At 43.4% G+C, this 27,142-nt stretch overlaps 1 protein-coding gene across 4 annotated transcripts in view; it reads right to left on the reverse strand.

Annotated features, from left to right (window-relative positions):
- Positions 1-10,696: 10,696 nt before the first annotated feature.
- The window catches only part of LOC311525839 (uncharacterized protein C8orf48), a 46,032-nt gene continuing 29,586 nt past the window's right edge, over positions 10,697-27,142 (reverse strand). For 3 of the 4 annotated variants that reach the window (XM_084638239.1, XM_084638237.1, XM_084638238.1), the window contains 3 exons: positions 18,726-18,958; positions 14,177-14,329; positions 10,697-11,498 (listed from right to left, as the gene is read on the reverse strand). In XM_084638239.1, the coding sequence (XP_084494365.1) occupies positions 11,394-11,498; positions 14,177-14,329; positions 18,726-18,958 (491 nt within the window). In that variant the 3' untranslated portion in view covers positions 10,697-11,393. Of the gene's footprint in view, positions 11,499-13,073; positions 13,607-14,176; positions 14,330-18,725; positions 18,959-27,142 lie in introns of all 4 variants that reach the window. The other variant, XR_014712874.1, reaches the window with a different exon arrangement.

Here is a 27,142-nt window from a genome sequence, read left to right on the forward strand (position 1 = left end):
CATTCTTCCTCTCTCCCCCAAAACTGGAAGAAAATTCAAAATCCACCTGCAGGCTCCCTATTGGAGAATTCCATTTAGAAGTACAGAGAACACACTTCAGGAATGTATATTTGTTCAATCAAATAAAATTATTAGAGGCCAACACACAAGAAAAGACAATCCCTCCACTAAGGATCTTAAAATCCAGTTCTGCTTCCCTAACTCAAATTGAGTAGTATCATAGCTCAGAATAAGAAGATGCTACTCAACATGAGCAAGGGTGGCAGAATCTGACTCTAAACTGTGTTACATATTGTATCAATACCATACTCTTTTGTTTGTGATCAACAATCTGAGCCACCTTATACATCCTTAGTGCAAGACATTCTGTCACCTTAAAATTAACAGGTTTTATTCACTCCATTGTAATGTGCTCAATATACTTGTTAAACGTTAATGGAATTTAGGTGTACACATTATTGGGGTATTAGATCTCTACGAAAGTGAACTCCAGCAATGCTTAAGCAAGAGACACCAAAGACATTTCACTGATACATGAAAACAACCGAACAACATAAGAAATAATTTGTTGCCCAGTATTCAGAATGAACCAAATACATTTACATTTTTATTCCTGAGGGTCAACTTCAAGGAGGGACATTCTTGTTTTGTTTGAGCTTTTACTATGAAATACTTTAGCTTTTAATATATGTTCCACATTAAAGATTCTTTTGTCATTCAAAAGATGCATTGATAACTAGTAAAAAAACCCCTCTGAAAACCATTTAATTTAGAAACAAATCTGCCTTTGTCTTTTTTCCCCATTTACACTGTAATTAACTACCGCTCCTTGCTTGAAAACTCTCACTGATTTCAATGGAGCCAGAATTTCACCCTGAGTCTTAAATTCTAAAAAGTTCAGGTGGTGAGAAACCAGCAGGGGCAGGCAAACTCTCCACTTGGAAGTGTTTTTTTCCTCTCCTCTGGTACAAGTTTAGCAGCAAAAAGAAAAGGAGGACTTGTGGCACCTTAGAGACTAACAAATTTATTTGAGCATAAGCTTTCGTGAGCTACAGCTCACTTCATCAGATGCATTCAGTGGAAAATACAGTGGGGAGATTTATATACATAGAGAACATGAAACAATGGGTGTTATCATACACACTGTAACCAGAGTGATCACTTAAGGTGAGCTATTACCAGCAAGGGGGGGGGGGGGCGAGGGAGAACCTTTTGTAGTGATAATCAAGGTGGGCCATTTCCAGCAGTTGACAAGAACGTCTGAGGAACAGTTTAGCAGTGTATATGATAAATACAGCAGAACTCGCCTACATATTAAGGGCCCATGGCTGTTTCTGGTCCTAAATGGCTGTGCGAATGAAATTAGGTATTAAAAAAGGGCATAGATCCTACTAAATGGTTTTTAAAAGGGAAGTTTTCCCATGAGAGGCTGTTGACTTTTACATTTCAGTGGGAAGAGCAGTTGACCTTACACTCACAATCTGAAATGTGTACTTTTTTGTGTGTGGCTAATATGCTGATTTAAAGGCACCCTAAAAGCCCTGGGCTAAATTTAAACATAGCACTAAGGGCCCCATCCTGTCACCAGAGGTTTCAGGTGCAAAAATATGAGTTACTTCAATAGAAGCAGATGCTAGGATTTCTTTCTTCTTTTATACATTCACCATGCAGAAAATGTATTCACCTTCCAAGAGTCTCCAACAGTTTTCACAAAATACTACAGGTGGTTGGAAATTTTAACTGCTACCCTTCTGCTCAAAAGAACAGATCATATGGACACAGATTAATTGCTAAGTGGAGATTGGGATCTTTGAAGGTCACTACTTTTAAAGTACTCCATTTTACTTAAAAGACTGATGAGAATTACAGATTAACAACACAGTATAGTTTGTACTTTTAAAATACAGACTGAATAAGAAAAACGATGAAATTGCCTCAGTTGGAGGAGGTTTTGAGGTTCTTTTATATTTAAAAAAGGATTAAACACTTTGATGAATAATAAAATATAATAATAATAATAAAAGTATGAGCTAGAATAAAAGTCCAGAGCTACCAATACTCATGTTTTGAACATAAACTGATTGTAAAATACATCCTGGGACAATTCTGATTTTTCACATGTTGTCCCAGTGTCTGCAGGGATCCCTGAAATATCTTGTGCTTTAATTTCATCAGTCAAAACATTAATAGGGACATAGGAACTACCAGACTGGATCAGACCCGTGGTCCATCTAGTCCAGTCTCTGACAATGTCCAGCACCACGTGTTTCAGAAGAAGGTACGAGAAACCTTGCAGTCTGAAGGGGGCTAATCTGGTATTCTACGAAGGTCTCCTCCTGCTCTCTTAAAGTTTGAGATTGGCTTAAACCTTGAAACGTGACATTTTATGTTCCTTCCAACATTGTTTTTCAGCATTAACTTTTTATAACTTTGGATATTCTTGTTATCCATGAAAGTGTCCAATCTTTTTTTGAATCTTGCTACATCCTTGGTCTCAGCATGCTGTGGCTCTGAGTTCCGCAGTCTAATTAAACATTGTGTGAAAGGGTATTTCCTGCAGGTTTTTATAATTACTAGGTGTTTGTTCCAGAGCTAGTTTTACTGCTATACATTTTTTTAACATGTCAAACTCTTCATATAAGGAGTATTGGCTTTGCTTCAACCAGTGTTCAGGGTCAATTCTTGTCATGACATGTCAGATGACAACACTGCAGTTTGTGTCTGAGTTGACGTTCCAGTCTAGGCAGTGCAAAAGCTCTGCTCCGGCTGGGAAGGAGGGGTTACCCTGTGGTCCCTTTGTCTCTCACTTCCCTCCTCTCTATGGTTGCCAGAAGCATGAATGGGAGGGCAGCAATGGATAGAGATGTGCAGGGGGAAGAGGCAAAGAAAAGCTTTTCTTTGAGCTACTCCACTGCTGCAGGTGAAGCAGATTATTATTTATCACTGTAGTGCCTAGAGGCCTTGACTGATATTGGGGCTCCACTCTGCAAAGCACGCACAATCATGTAGTAAGAGATATTCCTCACCCCAACAAGCTTACAAATTGAATAGACAAGACAGACAAAAGAAGCATTAACATCCCCATTCTACAGATGGGGAACTAAGGCACCTGTTGTTTTCTTATACGTAATTTGCCCAAAATTACACAGGGAAACTGTGTCAGAGCTAGGAACTGAACGCTGAGACCTCCTGATTCTGATTGTCAATCCAGTTGCCTTACAGATAAACAGATTCTAAGTCCGGAAGGGACCATTGTCATCATCTAGTCTGACCACATCCTTAATATAGGCCATAGAACTTCCCCTTAACCACAAGACCATTGTTACTTTTCAACCAAAGAAAGGAGCAAGAATTCAGAGCTCTATTTCACAGTCCTAAAATATCTTGACATAAAACCACCCCAATTTTGATTCTGAAAACATGGCCACCTTCACTGTCAAATGGAGCCGGGAAGAATCCCCACTCATCTTCACATTATAGTATTGTACACCTGGCTGGGTGTCTTATGAAGATTTTACATCTTTTTCTGACGTATCTGGTAAAAGCCGGTTAGAGAGGGGATACTATGTTAGATGGATGATTGGCTGGGTAAGGTATGACAAGACCTAATTTTTCAGAGGCACTGAGCATACTCCATGCCCATGGACTTCAGAGTGGGTGGTGGGCTTACAGCAACACTGAAAATCAGACAGGCAGTTCCTAATGGTCTTAAATCCCTTCATCCCAGTTTCCTGCCTTCGGCTGCTTGACAATGGTGCTGTTTGTGGAGCTGGATAGCATTATAATAACATTGTTGCTCAAAACCTCCTGAGATAGCCTTTCTGAACAGTGCAACCAGTAGACTTACTCATTAAAGAAGCTAGGTGTTCCCCGCCTATAGTTTTCTTATATGCAATAAACTTGCAATCAGCTTTACCAACAAGTTTTTTATTGTCCTAAGCTAAACTAAATGCTGGCTTTTAAACTTTCTTTAAAATAGACATTTATTTTTCACTCTGTGAACATATTGTTTCTAACTGGCAAGAACTGCTCATTTACATCTTATAACATCAATAGAATGCTAATCTATAGTAAACAGTCTTTATTACAGTCAAGAATGGCTTAGAAGTGCTGTTAATTAGTAAAGCAGACCATCAGTTCTCTGCTAGCCTGAGTGGGATGAGCCACAGATTTCCAGAAGCAGGATCTGTTACAACTGCATCTTGTTATATGGAGAATCTTAGAACAAATGCTTGTGATGCAACATCTCCAAGACCTAATTTTGGCCTTGAAGCACTTGGAAGTCTGATGGAGGGGGCTTGAAGCAATCTGTTATTTCAAATAAATAGCTCTAAAAATGTTCATCACTCTCCTTCCCAAAAGAAAATCTTATGGGACCAAATCCTGCTATCCTGACTGGAGGGAGAAAGAAATGACCTCAATGGCAGTTCTGCCAGAGTCAGGACAGCAGAGTATGGTCCCTCCTGACTTTAAACTGAACTTCAGAATGACATCTGAAGCACAGTGAGGTTCTGATCCTGCAAACCCTTCCTCACCCCAGTTGTCCTTCACTAGACTTGCCCCTTTTGACTTCAATGGAACTGCTCACATGATTAAATTTTTGCAGGACTGGGCTCTATGCCAATATTCATGGCAAACAGAAATAAAACAATTCTTGTGGTTTTAAGTTATATCACAGTATACAAAATCAAGTCTTTAAGATTCTAGCGTTTAGCTCAGGTGACAGCTGACGAGAGCAAAACTCTTATCTAACCCTATGTCATTCTTAACCTAGGTAATTTTTCCAGACCCCAGCTTTGCAATCAGTGATGACATCTCTGAATTTCCAGTTTAAAAAGAACAAAAAATAAAATCTCTTCCAGACAAGGTGAATGTGAGAACAAATATTAAAGAAGAGGAAAGAAAGGCCTTCATTAGAATGAAAGATTTTTTTCTGTAACTGATTTTGTTAGAAACTACAATGTTAGAAAAACCAAGTCCGCCTCTCAGCAAAAAATCTGCCTTGGATTTTACTCTCTTTGGGGAATACTTCGGGGGAAAGAAAACACTCATTGTGAAGCAAATTCATAAGATGTAAACTGTGCTCATTGTAGCGCTTATTTTTCCTTTAAGCCTGAGGAGGAGCCCTGACACCACAATGTTACAGGAAAATTGATTTGATTTTCTCCAGTTATCCATTCAAGAAAACAAAGATTCAAAAACTGGCAGTGAGATCAACAGCTTTTTCTTCTGACAGAGATGACAGTGAGCACCAGTTTCTGACTTATACACTGTTTGGATATAGATAACATGCATTGTTAACTTTCTGACACATCCTCTTCCTTATAAGCTGCATGGCTTCATAAACAAATAATACTTCTGAGCCCCATCTATGCCTTGAGACGCTGAGAAAAAAATTTCTTGTGGACAACGTGGGCTATGTGGGAATCCTAGTTCATGTTTTTTCAGAAATTTGAGTGAGTGAGGGCAACTACTGAATCCCAATGAGGCCCAAGTTCAATGAAACTCCTGTACCTGCACTTTTGGCTTTGACAGAATATGAAAACTTTGCTAAGCTGAATGCAACAGGAGATACTGAATCTAAACAGCTAGAAGGGTCCCTCTCATCCACGGTTGCACTGACAATAGTGCTGATCATTATTTTCTCTTTGATAATGACATCCCTAGTGACCTACTGTTTCCACAAGTGGCAACTGAGGGGTAAAAGACTGCAGAAAGCGCAAGAGGAATATCAGCGAGACCATGAAAAGAGCATGTTCCAAAGCATGTCAGGACTTGTTTCATAAAAGAAATCAATCGAACATGAAATATTCCTGCATTACCTGAAAATCAGACAGGCAGTTCCTAATGGTCTTAAATCCCTTCATCCCAGTTTCACCTGAAAGTGAAAAATAACTAACTATTGGAAGTTACATATTGAAATATCCACCTAAATATATCCTGGTTTTACCTAATTTGTAAGAATTATTAATGGTTTGGAAATTTCCAACAGCTTTATTATAAGTCAAAAATATTCAGTTGTCTCATTTGTGCAAAGTAAAACCAATGCAACCATGTATTTTAATCTGCATTTTATTTATTAAAAAACAGTATGTCAAACCCTGCTGTCCTTACTCTATCAAAATTCCCATGGCAGTCAAAGGGCCAGAGTCTCAGCTCGTTCCAATCAACATAGCTGACGGGAGTTGATAGAGCGATGATGATTTGCATTAGCAGATGATCCGGCTCAAAATTTGAGAAGTTAATGGGAGCTTTATTTGAGTAAGGTCCACAGGATTTTATCCAATTACTACCCAGTCCTGAAAGCCTTCTGGGGCAGAACTCACAAAGACTTCAAGAAGAGTTCCATGCACAGAGGGCTTGCAGGATTGAGCCCTATGTTTGCTAGCAGACTGTATGTTGATAATCATTCAATTTATTTTGTTTAGGGTCCAGTGCTGCAAAGTTCTGATGGCACTTTACTTCTGTGGGAATTGAGGGCACTCAGCACCTCACATGATGGGCCCAGACTTATTAAGGAGCATGCAAGCTGAACACACTTTTTTAAAGCTTGCTATTATTTTTAACCAGGCTTACAATGGTGTGTTTCTATTTTTGACGCCTGTAATGTTATGTCATGCAAAAGATGCCGACTCTATTGTGGGTAACATATGTAAGTAATATTTTCTAACAAAGTGTTGGATATAACATCAGTATAAGTAGCTGTTTTAAAATGTAGAAAATATGTAAAAAATGCAAACAAAAACCCTGCTCAAGTATATAGCTTGCTTGCAATTACCATTAGCTGGTGCTGTATGTATTTTTAAACAAGCTGTAATACTGTGATAATGCTGTACACTTGCTTCTGTAGGCAAAAAAGTTCAATTTAAAAACTGGCAAGAAGATTAAAGATGTAAATGTTCTTAACAGTGCTAACAACAAAAATATGGATTTTCATGGGATATTCTAAAGGCAGACTCTGTTACATGCTACAGATCTATTTTACAATGTATTTATGGATCATACACACTATTCAATGTGAGAACAAACAGTACTATTTTGTTACAAAATAAATAAATAAAGAAGCAGTGAATGCCCATGTCCAGAAGGTGGATAATGCTTTCATAGGGCCCCCTGATCTATTTTATTAGCAACTTGAAAGACATGTTCTGAAAAGAACAAGGTACCCACTAACTTATTTGGGGAACGGGCAAAGTGGCATTCCCCCCACCACCCCGCACAACTCATCAATCCCATTTTCCAGTCTGTGTAGGTAAAGACCTACAGTATATCAACTATGTGAGAGAAAGGGACAGTAGACTGGGGAGGACAAAAATGAAAACCTAATCCATACATTACTGATATATACATTCGTGAAAATAAAAAAACCTCTGAAACATTTTACATTTTTAACAAAGTGCCACTTACTATAACACCTATACTGTATGCAGCAGTAATTTGCGCATGTTTGTGTGTCCAGCTAAGTTTTTATTTAGCAGAGACAATAAAAGGTAATTTCTTTGTTCTACGAGATAATATTTAAGTTGTGACCTGAAGACACAGGGCACATTATTATTTAAAAAAATATATACATATTAGAACAACTTTCAAATTCGATACCAGGGTATATATTCTGGGTTAACTGCACTGAAATCAGATATAGTCCAGATTTGCAGTGGCGTAGAATTTGGGCACTGTGTCAATATGATGATTCATCGCCACAGGAGGGCACTATTCTTTAAAGCAGTAAACCTTTCACTTCATTACCACCAGTTCAACGCTCCTGACAAACTTTCAATTTGAATGAATGGGATTGGACTGGCTTCATCGGCACTGATGACACTGGCTACGGAGAAAGGTATCTCAAGGAGGGAAAGGTGAATTTGTATAATCTTGGCACCAATGAAGCTATGTAGGTTGTTGATCAGGGATGAGTTTCTGACAAGGCAGGGGGCACTAGAGAGCTTGTGGCACTTCTAAACTTCTCTCCCAGTGAGTGTGCCTGCACACAATGAAGAAATTTAAGACTGCTATAAGGCTTACTGGTAAAGAAACTAGCTAAGCCGCAGATAGCACAAGGGATCCGAAATTGGATATACAGTTTTTCACCTCTGCCCTTGTTTAAATCCAGTCCAGGTCAGTAGCAATCGAACATCATAACCATCTAAAGGCATTGCAGTGGCCTATGGGGAATGAAATGGACATTTTGGCCTATTTCCTAGTGGCAAGCATCCATATCATAGAGTCCACTCCTATAATTGGTGCTCAGAAAAGAGGCTAAGGAATAAATGGGCTTGGAGTTAACTTCATCCCCTCAGAGGTTATCTCTTCAGGGAGAGGTGTGACAGTTCAGGGGGAGATTGCACTGCCATAGTAGCCAATGCTGTATCAGTCTGGTGCTACTTTCAGGATAATAATCTTTCAGGTTGTCAGTTCAGCAACATTCATGGTGAGGTTAGCAACAAAAAAAGTGCAGCATCACAAAAACCATTACCAATGAATATGTAAAATAAATCAGTGTATGCAACAAAAACAAATAATTTCTGCATTTGCAAGATGTTCACAGCAATAAACTCTAGTACTTCACGAATCATTCAGAGGATTAAAAAAGGGTAACAGTGTGCAGTATGAAAACCAAAAAAGAAAAACTCTAAATGACACTTCACAATGGATGGACTAATTTGTTTCAGTGACACATCTACTTACTGTATGACTCGCCCCTCATCAGTCTTGCTCCTTTTATACCCCAATCAGCACAGACAAGGAAACCAGATGAATAAATTTTTCTTGATCACAGTTTTAAAGATGTTTTTCCAGATCAAACCAAAAATCTCTCTCAGAAAAATAAATGGCTTGTGGGGAGTATAAAAGGAAGAGCACCGATCTAGGCGCCTTTCTGTGGTCTCCATGTCAAAATTCTTTGGTTACTAGTCTCAGTCCCTGCAGGAGTATGAAATAAGTAATTTACAGGGCAAGCTCTCTCATTTGCTTCATACTGTACATCAGCAATAACTGCAACCTGGGAACAGAAAATATGTGTTCAGATCCCAGAGTTAAAATATGAAAGAGAAGAACTCCAAAACTGTTCTAAGCCTGCAGTACTGAGTAGCAGAAAAAGATACACACCACAGACCATACGGCTGGTGAATTTTTAAATGAATTTTCTGAACTGCCTCTCTAAATTGGGTGTGCATGGTGCACTGTGGGAAAATAAAATTGGTAAGTGCCTGATCCAAAGATCTTATAATTCAGTGTATTTCTACAAAGAGTTGACAACTAAGAGTTAAAAAGAAATACTTCAAGATTTCCAGTGACAATCTAAACACCAAAAGCAGAGCTCAAATGCACTGTTGTGTCCTGTCCACATGTATTTAGAACGCTGTATCTAATATTCCCTGTTTTTAGTAGTGAAACAAAGCTACACAGATGTATTATTTTGCACTGTGTTATGCAAGGGTAAATTTTCAGAGGGTCTTAGGCATGGCCTCCCTTTTTGTGTGTGTACTTTGCTATCACTGCTCCATAACAGAGCTCTTATGAGACCTTATGTTGAGTAACGGGTGAACTTTTGCTAATGGAGTTCCAAAAAGGTCAACAAAGAATTAGGCAGAGTTTGGGAAGGGAGAGGGAGTGGAGTCACAAGACAAATGGGGCAGAGATGGAATGTCTAATGTGAACAGGGTTATAGAAGTGGGAGATAGGAGGGGGATTTTAAGATACCTAAGGATGGTGCATTAACAAAAAAATCCAGTGGCATCTTGTTCACCATATAAGATAGCTATATAAGTTGCAGTCGTGATCTAAAACTGAAAGTGATGCTAATGGGAGTTCTTAGGATGGGCTACTTTGCCCAGAGGGTTGCTAAAAGGTGGAATAAGCTGCCAGTGAAGGAATGAGAACGGCTAGTATTAAAGAATTTAAGACTGCTCTAGAGATTCCGTGAAGGCCTCACCTACTCAGGCAAAACTAATGAAATCGTTCATGGAGGTTATTCATACCACAAGATCAAGGATAATCTAAGTGAACCTCTAATTCCCTCCATCCTAATTTATTTTCATGCTTTATATTGATGTGTGCATCGTGAAACCATGTGGCTAAACACACAACCCTGCGTACACTGATCTGATAACTACAGTACATAGTATATGTAACACCTACATACCTGTAGTTTGTTTAAACAGAACATCAAATCAACCCCATCAATAGATTTTCTTTTACCAAAAGGGAAAAAAATGCAACACCAAAGTACCATTCTAATGTCTTAACAAGCCACTGAACTATTAGGCAGTGATCTCCTTCATATACACATTATATAGACAAATGTCTACCTAGATCCTCAATTGCTGTGGAAGGCCCAAATGCGCTGAAAACATGGAGGTTACAGAGGCCAGCGAGTCTGCAACTCATGTGGATCCACTGGCTACACATTGCCAATGTGGGATGATGGAATGTGCTACGGCTGTCAGTGGAAGCCATGATGATGACCATAGTAGTGGTCATGGTTCTGCTGTCTACATGCCCTGCTTGGAGTGAGCAGAAGGATTTCACTGCTTCCAGCCCCCAGAGATCTCCTGTGCAAAGCCTCTTTACTTGGACTTCCTATGTCGTACCAGACTTTCACCCAGAGATAATCTCAATGAGATAGTGACATTCCTTTTCAGGAATCGATAGACAGTGACAGTAAATGCATCAGCAAGTTCAGAAAACAGTCAAAATATTATCTTAATTGATATTTTATTCCAGTTTTATTCTGTATTTTGTTTTCTTTCTCTTTCTAAACATCCACCCCAGACAGGTACTATGATTAATTTAATGCCATTTCTTGTCCTATTGGCATCCTCAGGGTTACTGATTTATTTCAGTTCACATTCTCATTATTCCAGTTCTATAAATGCCCAGTTTCATTTTATTCCTTTTACAGTTACTCTGCAACCGTCTCTTTCTCTCCTCCACCTGGGGCTCTAGCTTTCAATTTAACAGGAGGCAGAACGCAAAGATTGAGCTGAAGCCCAATAATTACACCTCCCCACCCAGAAAAACAGAACCATCTATTTTTTGTACAGATGGAAGAAGCAGTGAGCTGCTCTGAAATCCCATAAGCAAACGCACAAAAACAATAGTTATTCCTTGTCAGAATAATAATAAAAAAATGTCAGCTTCCATAATTTGAAAAATGTATTTGGTTGGATGACACTGTATTGCAGCTTTTGCATTCGGGAAGGACACATAGCAGGACTGTCGGTTGGAATCTTGTGCTCTGTGAATATCTGGTTCTACCTGCAAGGATATTTACCCACTGATCAGTTTGTCACTAACAAAACAGTTCTCATTAGGAGGCATTAGGCACATGAGTGTCACCAGAAGATTTTTGCCAGCTCTTACATTCTTTGATTAATGCTCATCACAACCAGGCCCTACACTTTCTGACCTCTCTCATTCAGTCTTTGCCATATGCTCCTTGGATCCTCTGAAAGCTTGGGGAGGTTTTTGTGTATTTCTCCTATAAGTGTAAGCGAGTCCTGAAATAAAAGAAAACTGCAGTGAGTATGCATCTGTCACGTACTATAATGATACGGGCCATCTTAAGGGCCAAATTATCCCTTGTGCAGAGCTACCCATAGAAGGGCCAGCAAATTTAATAAGTTATAGCTCACAATATCCTGAAGAACACTGCATCAGAGAACGAGGATTCTCCCCACATCAGAGTGAACAGGATGTGAGAGCCAGCAAACCAGAGAAATCCCAGCGATCTCAGGACATCTGAGACGGACGGGACAGGGACAGAGAGGCTCACTGCCTTTATTCAGCTCCCTAGGTACATGTCATGGCCCATGCTGTCAGGGCCTACTGCAACCCACTCCAGATTACAGGGGCTGCAGGTTTGTATAATTTTTGGCGGTGCCCAGAACCCGCCCCTGCCCAAAGTCCGTCCCCCACCTGCCCAAGGGTCTGGGAGGGAGTTTGGGTGGGGGAGGAGGTCTGGGGTGCAGGCCCTAGGCTGGGGCAGGGGATTGGGATTCAGGGTGCAGGCTCTGGGAGGGAGTTTGGGGATGGGAGGGCGTGCGGAGGGAGGGGGTGCAGGTTCTGGGAGGGAGTTTGGGGATGGGAGGGGGTGCAGAGGGAGGGAGTGCAGGGGTGAGGGCTGGGGGGTGTGGCTGCAGATGAAGGGTTTGGGGTGTGGGAGGGGCTCAGGGCGAGAGTAGGGGTGTAGGGGGTGAGGGCTCTGTTGGGGGTTGGGGTGTTAGAGAGGCTCAGGGCTGGGGCAGAGGGTTAGGGTGCGGGGGATTAGGTCTCTGGCTGGGACTGGAGATGAGGGGTTTGTGGTGTTGGAGGGGCTCAGGGCTAGGGTAGAGGGTTGAGGGTGCGGGGGGGTGAAAGCTGTGGCTGGGGGTGTGGGCTCAGGGGTGGGGCAGGGCTGGGGATGAGTTTGGGGTGCAGGCAGGCTGCTCCGGGACAGGGGCCAGAAAGAAGGACTTCGCCCAGCCCTTTACTGCCTCCCCAGCAGCACACTCACCCCCACCACTGTCACTGCACGTGCCCCTAGGGCCTCTCTCAGGTCCAGGAATCTCCCTCGCCTGCCCCGTGGTGGGTGCCGGTGGGTGCTGCGTGCGCCTCCTCCCCTGCTGTTGCCCGACTGTAGCCTCGCACTGGGGGTGAGGGATGGGGCTGCCTCCTTGCCCAGCATGGGGCAGGAGCGGTGACTGCGGGCATGGGGTGGCCCCCTGTGCTGGTGGAGGGTCCCGCAGGAAAAGGGAAGGGTCTGAGGTGGAAGGGCAGGCTCAGAGTCAGTCTGCCCTGGCAGTCGAGATGGGGGGCGCTAGGACCCTGTGGCAGCAGTTGCTGCAGGGAGGCAGCATGGAGCTGCAGGCAGAGGCAGGGACACTCTGATCCGCAAGGGGAGGCAGGGGACACTCATAGGAGGGAGCCCCACCCCTCACCCCCAGTGAGGCTACAGTCAGGGGCAACAGCAGGGGAGGAGGCGCACGCAGCAGGTGGGGCTGAGGGGGGACACCCAGCCCCAAATATTGGTGGAGCTGGGCCCCTGGTCTCTGAATATTGCTGGTGCCAAGGCACCACGTGGAGATATAACTTACCGCCTATGCTCCAGAAGGCTTTCCTAGCATGAAAGTAGGAATCCATGGGACAGAAAGCCAATCAGGTCAACATTATCCTCCAAGAGGAAATCCCTTTGGATTTGTCAAGGATGCTGTAGACTAGCCATCTCCCCAGGCATAATACAGAAAAACAAAGTCTGAATAGCAGAATATGGGGTTGGAAGGGCTTCTGTAACACTGACAGATGGAAAGAGCATATTGCAGAGCCACTCTTCCTCCTCTTTCCCTGAGTCTATGGCCAGTTTTCACTAGGTCTAACTCCCCTCCCTTACATCAGGTACGCAGGAACCTTGATGATGAGCATGGTGTAAATACTTAGATAGTTTAGAATGAAGAGTAGTGGGAAAACTAGCAACTACAAAACTGGCTTCAGGTACAAGACAAGATGATTTGAGAATCCATAAGATAAGGGATGAAGTGTGCATGCCAAGCAGGAGAATATTGTAAACGAAAAACCTCTGCATTCCAAATCTACAATCCACAAGGTGGCTGTCATCTTGAGCTCATTGAAGCTGTAAGGAAAAATAGACAAGGTTTCTAGCTGAAACCCCATGAGAACACTTTTTATGGCAGCACCATAATACAGTAATGGTTAAGAAAGAGCAGAAGGAACAGCCTCTGCGACAGTAAAACTGCCCTGCATCCATGCAATGCGGCAGTCACCTTGCACCCCATTCCTTGAAAAGCACGAAAATGGGATGGAAGCCTGTGTCGATGTAACCAGCAGGCATCCTAGAACAATGATATAATTTACTACTTTGTTCCTGGCTAGCCAATCAGAAAACAGATCATGGAAAATCAATCCAGACATGCTCAAAATAAAAAACCTCTGGAAAATGGTGAGTCAGATTATCAGTTGATGTAAATCAGACTAGCTCCATAAACATGATCAGCACAAGGTGAGAATCTAGCCCCATGCAGGTTAGTAACAACATGGGGCCAGATTCCACCCTGACTCACATTGCATGCAAGTCTATGTGAGTGCATGGTCATAAATCAGGATGCAATTTGGCTCATGGATTCCACAACTGCAAGTGTGTACAAAATGCACTGGAGTGTTTGTTTTAATAACATTTGCTTACTTTGACATAAATCTGTTCTTCTAATTTATCTTGGAGTAAAGCTTTCTCCACTAAAGTCTTCTTTTGTCTGAGAAAGTTATTCTTGGCCAGTTTTGTCCATTTTTTCTTACAATCATGGCATTGTGAAGGCTGGTGTAGTTTAGTTTCTGTCAGCTGTAAGATGAGAAGTTGAAAAAATGAACGAGTAAGATGATTGCTTCTATTAAAAAATAACAAATAAAAAATACAGATATTTTGAAGAGAAAGATTTGCTCTTCTAGGGAGCCATAAATTACTTCATAATCTTTTTCACAATATCATCTTGATGAGCCGGTCTGAATGACTTTTACACTAAATTACATTTGCTTTCCCCCATGTGCTACACTTTCTAGCAGCAGTAACTTTGTTTCATTTAAGGTTAATCTGATTTTTTTCAGCCATCCTATCGCGGATTGGTAATACACCAGATTTTTCTTGTAGTAGGCGAACTGAAACCTACATGCCCTCTTTTAAAAGATAATAAATATCCCCACAACTTTTAAGAAGAAAAAGAACCCTAAAGCGATATTGGTTCAAATATGTATATACAGTTCTGAATTAAAACCAAAGTAAAATTGTACAAGCAGTTTCCTTTAAGTGTTGAATAACAATATTTATTAAAGTCTGTGTTAGTTTATTTAGCACAAAATCTTGAGAGTGCTTAAAGGCTATACACAAATCTCAGAATATATATATGTATATAGGATTTGAGTCTGATCTCATTTACACAGATGTAAATCAGGACTAACTCCACGGAATCACACCAGAGTAAAACCAATGTAAGCAAAAGAAGAGTCAGGCTCAGAGACTGTAACAAATTTATTAGTAGCTGTTTTTTATTACATTTTAGTGTAGTGAAAGGAGGTAAGTAGCTGTAATTTCAAAACAGTTAAAACAATGAAGCTCTCGATATCATAGAATAGAATCATAGAATATCAGGGTTGGAAGGGACCTCAGGAGGTCATCTTAGTCCAACCCCCTGCTCAAAGCAGGACCAATCCCCAATTAAATCATCCCAGCCAGGGCTTTGTCAAGCCTGACCTTAAAAACTTCTAAGGAAGGAGATTCTACCACCTCCCTAGGTAACGCATTCCAGTGTTTCACCACCCTCCTAGTGAAAAAGTTTTTCCTAATATCCAACCTAAACCTCCCCCACTGCAACTTGAGACCATTACTCCTTGTCCTGTCCTCTTCTACCACTGAGAATATTCTAGAACCATCCTCTTTGGAACCACCTCTCAGGTAGTTGAAAGCAGCTATCAAATCCCCCCTCATTCTTCTCTTCTGAAGACTAAACAATCCCAGTTCCCTCAGCCTCTCCTCATAAGTCATGTGTTCCAGACCCCTAATCATTTTTGTTGCCCTTCGCTGGACTCTCTCCAATTTATCCACATCCTTCTTGTAGTGTGGGCCCCAAAACTGGACACAGTACTCCAGATGAGGCCTCACCAATGTTGAATAGAGGGGAACGATCACGTCCCTCGATCTGCTGGCTATGCCCCTACTTATACATCCCGAAATGCCATTGGCCTTCTTGGCAACAAGGGCACACTGCTGACTCATATCCAGCTTCTCGTCCACTGTCACCCCAGGTCCTTTTCCACAGAACTGCTGCCTAGCCATTCAGTCCCTAGTCTGTAGCGGTGCATTGGGTTCTTCCATCCTAAGTGCAGGACCCTGCACTTATCCTTGTTGAACCTCATCAGATTTCTTTTGGCCCAATCCTCCAATTTGTCTAGGTCCCTCTGTATCCTATCCCTGCCCTCCAGCGTGTCTACCACTCCTCCTAGTTTAGTATCATCCGCAAATTTGCTGAGAGTGCAATCCACACCATCCTCCAGATCATTCATGAAGATATTGAACAAAACCGGCCCCAGGACCGACCCCTGGGGCACTCCACTTGATACCGGCTGCCAACTAGACATGGAGCCATTGATCACTACCCATTGAGCCCGACAACCTAGCCAGCTTTCTATCCACCTTATAGTGCATTCATCCAGCCCATACTTCTATAACTTGCTGACAAGAATACTGTGGGAGACCGTGTCAAAAGTTTTGCTAAAGTCAAGAAACAATACATCCACTGCTTTCCCTTCATCCACAGAACCAGTAACCTCATCATAGAAGGCGATTAGATTAGTCAGGCATGACCTTCCCTTGGTGAATCCATGCTGACTGTTCCTGATCACTTTCCTCTCCTCTAAGGGCTTCAGGATTGATTCCTTGAGGACCTGCTCCATGATTTTTCCGGGGACTGAGGTGAGGCTGACTGGCCTGTAGTTCCCAGGATCCTCCTTCTTCCCTTTTTTAAAGATTGGCACTACATTAGCCTTTTCCCAGTCATCCGGGACTTCCCCCGTTCGCCACGAGTTTTCAAAGATAATGGCCAATGGCTCTGCAATCACAGCCGCCAATTCCTTTAGCACTCTTGGATGCAACACGTCCGGCCCCATGGACTTGTGCACGTCCAGCTTTTCTAAATAGTCCCTAACCACCTCTTTCTCCACAGAGGGCTGGCCACCTACTCCCCAAGTTGTGATGCCCAGCGCAGCAGTCTGGGAGCTGACCTTGTTCGTGAAGACAGAAGCAAAAAAAGCATTGAGTACATTAGCTTTTTCCACATCCTCTGTCACTAGGTTGCTAGGTTGTCACAGTCACGGAACTGACTTTCAAAAACACCAAAAAGAAAGAAACAAATTAAAAAAACCCAGTATTCTCTGCTCACTTGGCACAGGGTTAGCCAATGAATGGTTTAACAATTACTTTTACATGCTGTATGGCAGTCAATTAAAGCAAATGTATGTGATAGTAACTGAAGCAAAATACATGACTGCAATTATTATTCACCACTCATTTTTTTGGTTCTATCAAAATTATTCTCCGATGCAGACATGCTGTACCCATTTCAAACGAGGCACAGATATTTTCCAACACCAAGATTTATGGGTAAAGGCATCTGTAGGTGATGACTGTCACAGTAACATATTCAAACCCCCCTACAAATACAAAGTTAGAATTCAAGGATCATTGGAGAATAAACAACAGTTTTGTGATTCCTGACACACACAGAGTGGAAAGAGGCGTTGTTTGTCTCAGTGTACGTGTCCTATGGGAAAGCACTGGGCTGGCAGAAAAGAAAAGCTCTTCAAACTGTTAAAATGACACATGCACATCTTACCAAACTCACTGATGCAACCCAGATTCTATCAGGCACATTTCATTCTTTAGGGAAGTGTTAAAAATTAAAGGTTGGCAAAAAAAAAAAAAAAAAAAAGATCAGGCATTTAGGAATGTTTCTATTAAAATATGTCTAAACACTTCCTGTTTTTCGTGCAAAAGAGTGACAAATAAAAGCCAACTATTTGCCACGTAATCTTAGCTTAAAAGATATTTTGCTAATGTGTCATTCACAGTGACAGGGGCTAAAGTCATACCTATGTTCTAAAATATTTTACCTTTGTCTCCGTGGATATTATCTTTTCTATCTAGGAACACGGATATCAGTTTTCCAATCAAAAGCTAAACCATGCCACAGGCCAGATACGTCCATAGCCAAGTGACCAAAAGGTGAAGATCTATGCAGCAATATTTACTCTTCTGAAAAAACACTCCCCTATTGCCCACATTCATATATTCCCTAGAGAAGCATGACCTCAGGAAAGACCAGGGACTGCAACTGTGGCCGGTCCCTGTACCCAGGGCAAAGAAGAGGCATAAGGGGTGAGCTTTTTTGTGCCCTCCCTTCTTGCAGCCAGGCAAAATCTGGCTTAGAATGTATTATATATTTACACATATTTCTGTTTTTGTGCAGGTGTCCTGATAGCCAGTCCTAATTCTGGACTACAACAAAGAGTTTATACAAAAGGGGAGAGGCAGGGCTCTCATATTTTACTCTCCCAGGCTGCCTGGGAGGTTTCAGTCATCTACCACTTCTTTTGACTGAAATCCTATCAACTCTCTGTGGCTGAAGTAGCAAGACAGCTTCTGACCTCTTTTGAGCAGAGCCAATGCCACTTTGTACATTAACCAACTGTTATAATGGAGATGCCAAACCTTCTCCTGGACAGTGAGCACGTTTCTCTGATGCTGCCCCCGGACTCCACAAGTCACTTCCAGAACAGTTCTGTACACAACGGGCAAGGGCAGCTTGACAAGCATCACTTACAACTCTACTCCCCAGTTAACCTAACGCTCATAGAGGTTGACAATAACTATCCATCCCTGCCTCTGTGAATTACTCATATTGTATGAAATGTCTCAATGAAAAATCAGCATTTTGTCAGTAGGCAACGTTTTATATAATTTTATTATTTACGAAAAGCGTTTCTGCAGCGTGGTCTTAATGAGAAAATCAGAAACACAAATCCTGCAGTCCTCACTAAGGCAAAACTCACAATGAAGTCAATGGGAGTTTTGAATGAGTAAGGACAGCAGGATTTGGCCCGTATAGTTTCAAATTTTTCTTTAGCAGCCCTCCAAAACCAACCAACCAACCAACAAACTGGCATGATTTATGTTTTGGTTACAGTACCTGTTTCATTGTCTCACTGATATTTTTCAGATGGATTCTGTTCACTAGCTGATCAGGAATAGTACACTTCAAGTCACCTGTCACAGGCTTCTCTGAAGTGAATCCATGCTGCAGATGTTTATGTTTGCTGCTGTTTGACTGCTTAGAGTTCAACTTATGATGGATCTGGCTTATTTTAATGGTGCAAAAAGACTGCAGGGCATCCAATTCTTCATCTGATACTTCAGTAATTTCTGTCAACATCAAAACAAAAATCGCAATTACTATATCAGAGAAGAGAAGAATCCCAAGTCTTCTAACTATTGTGACCTCTTATCATGTAGTTAAAAAAAAACCCTGCAACATCAGGTATGAAGGTATTTGCGTTCATAATAGCAATGCAATGTTTACATGTAAATCTGGTATAATCCATTTAGAAAAAATGAAAAGTATAAACACCTCTATGATGTACCAAAAAGGAAACACAGTCCAAAAGGAAGGGGAGAAGACAAAGACCACGTGCAAAGAAAGTACTTCATGTAGAGCACACAAGACAAATGCAGATTTACTGAAGAGAAAAAGTAAATGTGGTAAATAAAACAATACAGAAGTTACCCTTAGTTTAGACACTAAATACATTAATGGAGACCATATGATTGCTTAATTTGGATTTAACCCCTTCTTAGCAGGAACTGCAATCTGCTAGTGCAAAATGCATTACCATTTGAAGTAAGAACTCCAGATCCGATAGCAAACCACACACATATTTATTAGTTACAGTTCTATTAAAAGCAACTGCTGGAAAACACTTAAAATATATTCTATAATCTACAGTTCATCTTCACACATTTTTTAAGGAAAATGTTATTTCATTAGCAAACACGTTCCTCCCAAGTTTCAATGCTCATTTAATAAATTCTTTATTTGATTCTGTTTAAACATCATCTCTCTCATTTCCTTCTTCCTTTCAGGTGGCATTTAATAATAAATAAAAAAGTGAGAAATTACAATTAAGATAGAAGCATAATAATGAATTTAAGGCGATACCCAACACCCACTGAAGTCACTGTGAGTCATTCCATTGACTTCAATGTGCACTGGATCCAGCCCATAAAGAACAGATAAAATGAGTAACAAATTTCTTGTTGTTACTATTTGCGTATTTCATTAGCAGCATTGCTTTGTTGAGTGATGGCTCCATGCAGCTTTCATCTGTTGCACTGTTTTTAAGTGTTTTATGGAGGATAAAGAGTATTTCTCTATATCCACATTCCACTTGCTTTTCCATGATTACCAAAACCCAACTGTATGGGCTTAAATTCATATTATTCAGAAACGTCAAGCTGTGCCCTGCCAAGTCTATATGACAGTGTAATTGTACCACTGTAACAATTCCCTCCTATAGGCTGTTCCACTCCTTTGTAGAATCTTGTCTAAAATTTGATTGTAAACTCTTCAGGGCAGACACCAAGTCTTCCTCAGGGACAAACACCAAGACTGCAGAGCTACATCCTAGCACCTAGCACAGTAGTGCTCCAATTCTGTCTGGTGCCTTAGGGCATCCCCACAATACAAATATTAAAAAATAATAAGCTATCGTACAAAATTCCTCTTAAATATGTTGTGATGAATTTAATGTGAAGTCTATAAGATGTAGCTCTGGAATCATGGAAGGAAACAGAACATCCTTTCAGAAATGCAGCCTATTTTTATAAAAAACAAGCGATCTATATTTAAGATTAAGTGAAGTTGAAATCAGTAAGCCCTGCTTTATGGATGACAAAGAAAGTGAGTGAACTGTAACAGCCACAGTTCAGAATCAATTATAGCAAGGTAATTTATTCCTCCTTATGACTCAGTGTATCAATTCCACTAATGACAAAGCAAGAAATGGTATTACCTCGTATCCCACTTACATGAATAAGAATGATCCTCACTTTAAAAGCAATACAACAAAATTGCCTTTTTCTTAGGTAAGATCATAGATGTTTGACTGGAAAAGATAATTGCAGCCATCAAGTCCTTTCCCCTACAAGTGCAGCACATAGGCTGTGCTACAAAGTTGGACTGATACACTGGAGAGGCATCGAGTTTTAATTACACTAATCAACTGTGCACATGTTCACATGTACTGCACTCAGAATGGATAAAGCAAAAAAGAAAACTACCAGTGCAAAAATTCAGTACTTGAGTGTATTTATTTCGCAGAGATACATATCTACTGTTAGGATATAGATATTCAGGCCTGTCTGCAAAGGCCTGTACTCTAAGAATTTAGGTGTATTCTTATCACTTGGCTAGTGATAGAGGTATAAAAGAAAGAATCAAAATCACTGTCTGCTGGTGTAAGGGCCTTCTCTTACTGTGACAGTCTGAGGCCCTGTTCTTAGGCTAAGGCCTTTGGCTAAGCAGCAGAGGCAGCCATAAGCTGGGAAGCAAACAGTCACATCCTCACATTCCAAACTAGTCACACTGAGCCCTGGTCTACACTAGGACTTTAGGTCGAATTTAGCAGCGTTAAATCGATTTAAACCTGCACCCGTCCACACAGTGAAGCCCTTTATTTCGACTTAAAGGGCTCTTAAAATCGATTTCCTTACTCCACCCCTGACAAGTGGATTAGCGCTTAAATCGACGTTCCCAGCTCGAATTTGGGGTACTGTGGACACAATTCGATGGTATTGGCCTCCGGGAGCTATCCCAGAGTGCTCCATTCTGACCGCTCTGGACAGCACTCTCAACTCAGATGCACTGGCCAGGTAGACAGGAAAAGAACCGCGAACTTTTGAATCTCATTTCCTGTTTGGCCAGCGTGGCAAGCTGCAGGTGACCATGCAGAGCTCATCAGCACAGGTGACCATGATGGAGTCCCAGAATCGCAAAAGAGCTCCAGCATGGACCGAACGGGAGGTACGGGATCTGATCGCTGTTTGGGGAGAGGAATCCGTGCTATCAGAACTCCGTTCCAGTTTTCGAAATGCCAAAACCTTTGTCAAAATCTCCCAGGGCATGAAGGACAGAGGCCATAACAGGGACCCGAAGCAGTGCCGCGTGAAACTGAAGGAGCTGAGGCAAGCCTACCAGAAAACCAGAGAGGCGAACAGCCGCTCTGGGTCAGAGCCCCAAACATGCCGCTTCTATGATGAGCTGCATGCCATTTTAGGGGGTTCAGCCACCACTACCCCAGCCGTGTTGTTTGACTCCTTCAATGGAGATGGAGGCAATACGGAAGCAGGTTTTGGGGACGAAGAAGATGAGGAGGAGGAGGAGGTTGTAGATAGCTCACAGCAAGCAAGCGGAGAAACCGGTTTTCCCGACAGCCAGGAACTGTTTCTCACCCTAGACCTGGAGCCAGTACCCCCCGAACCCACCCAAGGCTGCCTCCTGGACCCAGCAGGCGGAGAAGGGACCTCTGGTGAGTGTACCTTTTAAAATGCTATACATGGTTTAAAAGCAAGCATGTGAAAGGATTACTTTGCCCTGGCATTTGCGGTTCTCCTAGATGTAGTCCTAAAGCCTTTGCAAAAGGTTTCTGGGGAGGGCAGCCTTATTTCGTCCTTCATGGTAGGACACTTTTATCACTCCAGGCCAGTAACACATACTCGGGAATCACTGTAGAACAAAGCATTGCAGTGTATGTTTGCTGGCATTCAACCAAAATCCGTTCTTTCTCTCTCTGTGTTATCCTCAGGAGAGTGAGATATAATTCATGGTCACCTGGTTGAAATAGGGTGCTTTTCTTCAGGGACACATTCCTGCTGTGCTGTTTGCCTGTGGCTGAACAGAAATGTTCCCCGCTGTTAGCCACGGGGAGGGGGGAGGGTTGAGGGGGTAGTCACGCGGTGGGAGGAGGCAAAATGCGACCTTGTAACGAAAGCACATGTGCTATGTATGTAATGTTAACAGCAAGGTTTACCCTGAAAGAGTGTAGCGACTGTTTTATAAAATGTGTCTTTTTAAATACCGCTGTCCCTTTTTTTTTCTCCACCAGCTGGATGTGTTTCAATGATCACAGGATCTTCTCCTTCCCAGAGGCTAGTGAAGCTTAGAAAGAAAAAAAAACGCACTCGAGATGAAATGTTCTCCGAGCTAATGCTGTCCTCCCACACTGACAGAGCACAGACGAATGCGTGGAGGCAAATAATGTCAGAGTGCAGGAAAGCACAAAATGACCGGGAGGAGAGGTGGAGGGCTGAAGAGAGTAAGTGGCGGGCAGAAGACAGGGCTGAAGCTCAAATGTGGCGGCAGCGTGATGAGAGAAGGCAGGATTCAATGCTGAGGCTGCTGCAGGACCAAACCAGAATGCTCCAGTGTATGGTTGAGCTGCAGCAAAGGCAGCTGGAGCACAGACTGCCACTGCTGCCCCTCTGTAACCAACCGCCCTCCTCCCCAAGTTCCATAGCCTCCACACCCAGATGCCCAAGAACGCGGTGGGGGGGCCTCCGGCCAACCAGCGACTCCACAACAGAGGATTGCCCAAAAAAAAGAAGGCTGTCATTCAATAAATTTTAAAGTTGTAAACTTTTAAAGTGCTGTGCTTAAAGTGCTGTGTGGCATTTTCCTTCCCTCCTCCACCACCCCTCCTGGGATACCTTGGTAGTCATCCCCCTATTTGTGTGATGAATGAATAACGAATGCATGACTGTGAAGCAGCAATGACTTTATTGCCTCTGCAAGCGGTGATTAAAGGGAGGAGGGGAGGGTGGTTAGCTTACAGGGAAGTAGAGTGAACCAAGGGGCGGGGGGTTTCATCAAGGAGAAACAAACAGAACTTTCACACTGTAGCCTGGCCAATCATGAAACTGGTTTTCAAAGCTTCTCTGATGCGTACCGCGCCCTCCTGAGCTCTTCTAACCGCCCTGGTGTCTGGCTGCGCGTAACCAGCAGCCAGGCGATTTGCCTCAATCTCCCACCCCGCCATAAACGTCTCCCCCTTACTCTCACAGATATTGTGGAGCACGCAGCAAGCAGTAATAACAGTGGGAATATTGGTTTCGCTGAGGTCTAAGCGAGTCAGTAAACTGCGCCAGCGCGCCTTTAAACGTCCAAATGCACATTCTACCACCATTCTGCACTTGCTCAGCCTGTAGTTGAACAGCTCCTGACTACTGTCCAGGCTGCCTGTGTACGGCTTCATGAGCCATGGCATTAAGGGGTAGGCTGGGTCCCCAAGGATACATATAGGCATTTCAACATCCCCAACAGTTATTTTCTGGTCTGGGAAGAAAGTCCCTTCCTGCAGCTTTTGAAACAGACCAGAGTTCCTGAAGATGCGAGCGTCATGCACCTTTCCCGGCCATCCCACGTTGATGTTGGTGAAACATCCCTTGTGATCCACCAGAGCTTGCAGCACTATCGAAAAGTACCCCTTGCGGTTTATGTACTCGCCGGCTTGGTGCTCTGGTGCCAAGATAGGGATATGGGTTCCGTCTATAGCCCCACCACAGTTAGGGAATCCCATTGCAGCAAAGCCATCCACTATGACCTGTACATTTCCCAGGGTCACTACCCTTGATATCAGCAGATCTTTGATTGCGTGAGCTACTTGCATCACAGCAGCCCCCACAGTAGATTTGCCCACTCCAAATTGATTCCCAACTGACCGGTAGCTGTCTGGCGTTGCAAGCTTCCACAGGGCTATCGCCACTCGCTTCTCAACTGTGAGGGCTGCTCTCATCCTGGTATTCATGCGCTTCAGGGCAGGGGAAAGCAAGTCACAAAGTTCCATGAAAGTGCCCTTACGCATGCGAAAGTTTCGCAGCCACTGGGAATCGTCCCAGACCTGCAACACTATGCGGTCCCACCAGTCTGTGCTTGTTTCCCGAGCCCAGAATCGGCGTTCCACAGCATGAACCTGCCCCATTAGCACCATGATGCATGCATTGGCAGGGCCCATGCTTTCAGAGAAATCTGTGTCCATGTCCTGATCACTCACGGGACCGCGCTGACGTCGCCTCCTCGCCCGGTATCGCGTTGCCATGTTCTGGTGCTGCATATACTGCTGGATAATGCGTGTGGTGGTTGATGTGCTCCTAATTGCCAAAATGAGCTCAGCAGCCTCCATGCTTGCCTTGGTATGGCGTCCGCACAGAAAGAAGGCGCGGAACGATTGTCTGCCGTTGCTCTGACGGAGGGAGGGGCGACTGACGACACGGCTTACAGGGTTGGCTTCAGGGAGCTAAAATCAACAAAGGGTGTGCCTGTACATCAAGGAGTATTTCAGGCAGGACTGCACGGAGGGTTCCAATAAGAAATGGTGCACCAAAGTTATCGTTGTTATTGGAACAAGGAGGTTAGCCTGGCCTCTGATTGATACATGGCTAGATTAACCTCGCTGCGCCTTCTCTGTGACTGACTGCAGTGTGATCTAGACAGGGGAGGAGGAAAATGAGTCCAAAACAAATCTGGTCTATGTCTTGTTCTGACCCACTCCATCGATCCTTTACATCTTTGGCTGGCAGCAGACAAAAAAGGCGCGAAATGATTGTCTGCCCTTGCTTTCACGGGGGGAGGGAGGGTGGGAACGGGGTCCTGACGATATGTACCCAGAACCACCCGCGACAATGTTTTAGCCCCATCAGGCATTGGGATATCAACCCAGAATTCCAATGGGCAGCGGAGACTGCGGGAACTGTGGGATAGCTACCCACAGTGCAACGCTCCAGAAGTCGACGCTTGCCTCGGTACTGTGGAAGCGCTCCGCCGAGTTAATGCACTTAATGCACTTAGAGCATTTTCTGTGGGGACACACACACTCGAATATATAAAACCGATTTCAAAAAAACCGACTTCTACAAATTCGACCTAATTTCGTAGTGTAGACATACCCTGAAATAAGGTGCTATTCGGCTGTTAGGAATACAATCCTGTCCTGATAGTTCCTATCACCTCCAGAGAAAGGGAAGTGCCTAGAAAATGTAAAAGGAAACTTAGTTTGATAGCATCCTGTCTGGCAAGAACTCACTTATCAATAGCTGGGATGTGAAATCCTCGCTTCTGTGTTGTCCTGTCATTGTAGTTCCCACTTTGCTATTGTTTGTCGGTATAATCTCTCTCTGGTTCTGTGATTGTTCCTGTCTGCTGTATAATTAATTTTGCTGGGTGTAAACTAATTAAGGTGGTGGGATATAATTGGTTACATAATCATGTTACAATATGTTAGGATTGGTTAGTTAAATTTCAGGAAAATGATTGGTTAAGGTATAGCTAAGCAGAACTCAAGTTTTACTATATAATCTGTAGTCAATGAGGAAGTGACTGGGTGTGGGTGGGGGTGGGCATGGGCATGGGCATGTGGGTGAGGGAGATGGGAACAGGGAATGGGGGTAAGAAAATTGGAATCATGTTTTGCTAAAGGGGAAAATGGGAACAGGGAATGGGAGTAAGGAAGTTGGAATCATGTTTGGCTAAGGGTAGTAATGGGAACAGGGACACAGGTGTAAGGCTCTGTGGTGTCAGAGCTGGGAAGGAGGATACTAAGGAAGGAAACTGGAATCATGCTTGCTGGAAGTTCACCCCAATAAACATCGAATTGTTTGCACCTTTGGACTTCGGGTATTGTTGCTCTCTGTTCATGCGAGAAGGACCAGGGAAGTAAGTGGGTGAAGGAATAAGCCCCCTAACATCTACAACATACCGTGAGGGATCACAGGCCTCAAACCCAAGCCCACAGGCAGCCCTCAGGCCAGGACGGCCACCCAGCAGCTCACCTGAGTAATTAGGGAAGGGTCCAGGGAAGGACTAGCTCATAGAGGGCCCCGTCTCCAAATCTCCTGCTTGGGGGAAACATACAGCCCCCCCGACTGGCTAAGGAGTACTATATAAACCAGGAAGTAACAACAGGAAATTGTCTGCACAAGAGGAACCTTTGGCTGGCTGTGATGTTGGACGCTTCCTGCTTACCTGTCTCCTGAGCCCTCCATTCTTATCTGCTCCTGTTTCCTGCTTCCCTGCATGCTCCTGGTTCCTGTCCTCCCATTCCAGACCCCCACCTACTCCCAGTTCCTGCTGTCCTGTACTACTCCAGGCCGGGGCACCAAACATAACTGTGGGCCCCCATTGGGGAAATAAGACGTGATGGGGGGCGGGCTGCAGAGTGAGGGGTCGGTTGGGGGCAATGAAGCGCTGCGCAGCGGAAGTGGCCCCATTTAGCCCAGCACAAGGGCACTGTTTACAAACCCACAATTGCTAGACGTACACTAGCCCGCCCAGTCCTGCGCTGCCAGCGTGCCCCTTCCACACTGCCCCCCTGCCCAGTGCCCTGCCCTTATGCCCAGCACCCCCTCACCCAGAGACTTCCCCCACAGATTCCTATGCCCAGCGCCCCTTCTCCCAGAGACCTCCCCCACAGATCCCTATGCTCAATGCCCCCGGACCCGCTATGCCCAGCACCCCCTGCCCAGAGACCCCTCCCGCTGACCTTCCACCACAGCTGCACA

The sequence above is a fragment of the Lepidochelys olivacea genome (assembly GCF_965140295.1).
Source record: "Lepidochelys olivacea isolate rLepOli2 genome assembly, chromosome: 9".
In the NCBI taxonomy this organism is placed as follows: Eukaryota; Metazoa; Chordata; order Testudines; family Cheloniidae; genus Lepidochelys; species Lepidochelys olivacea.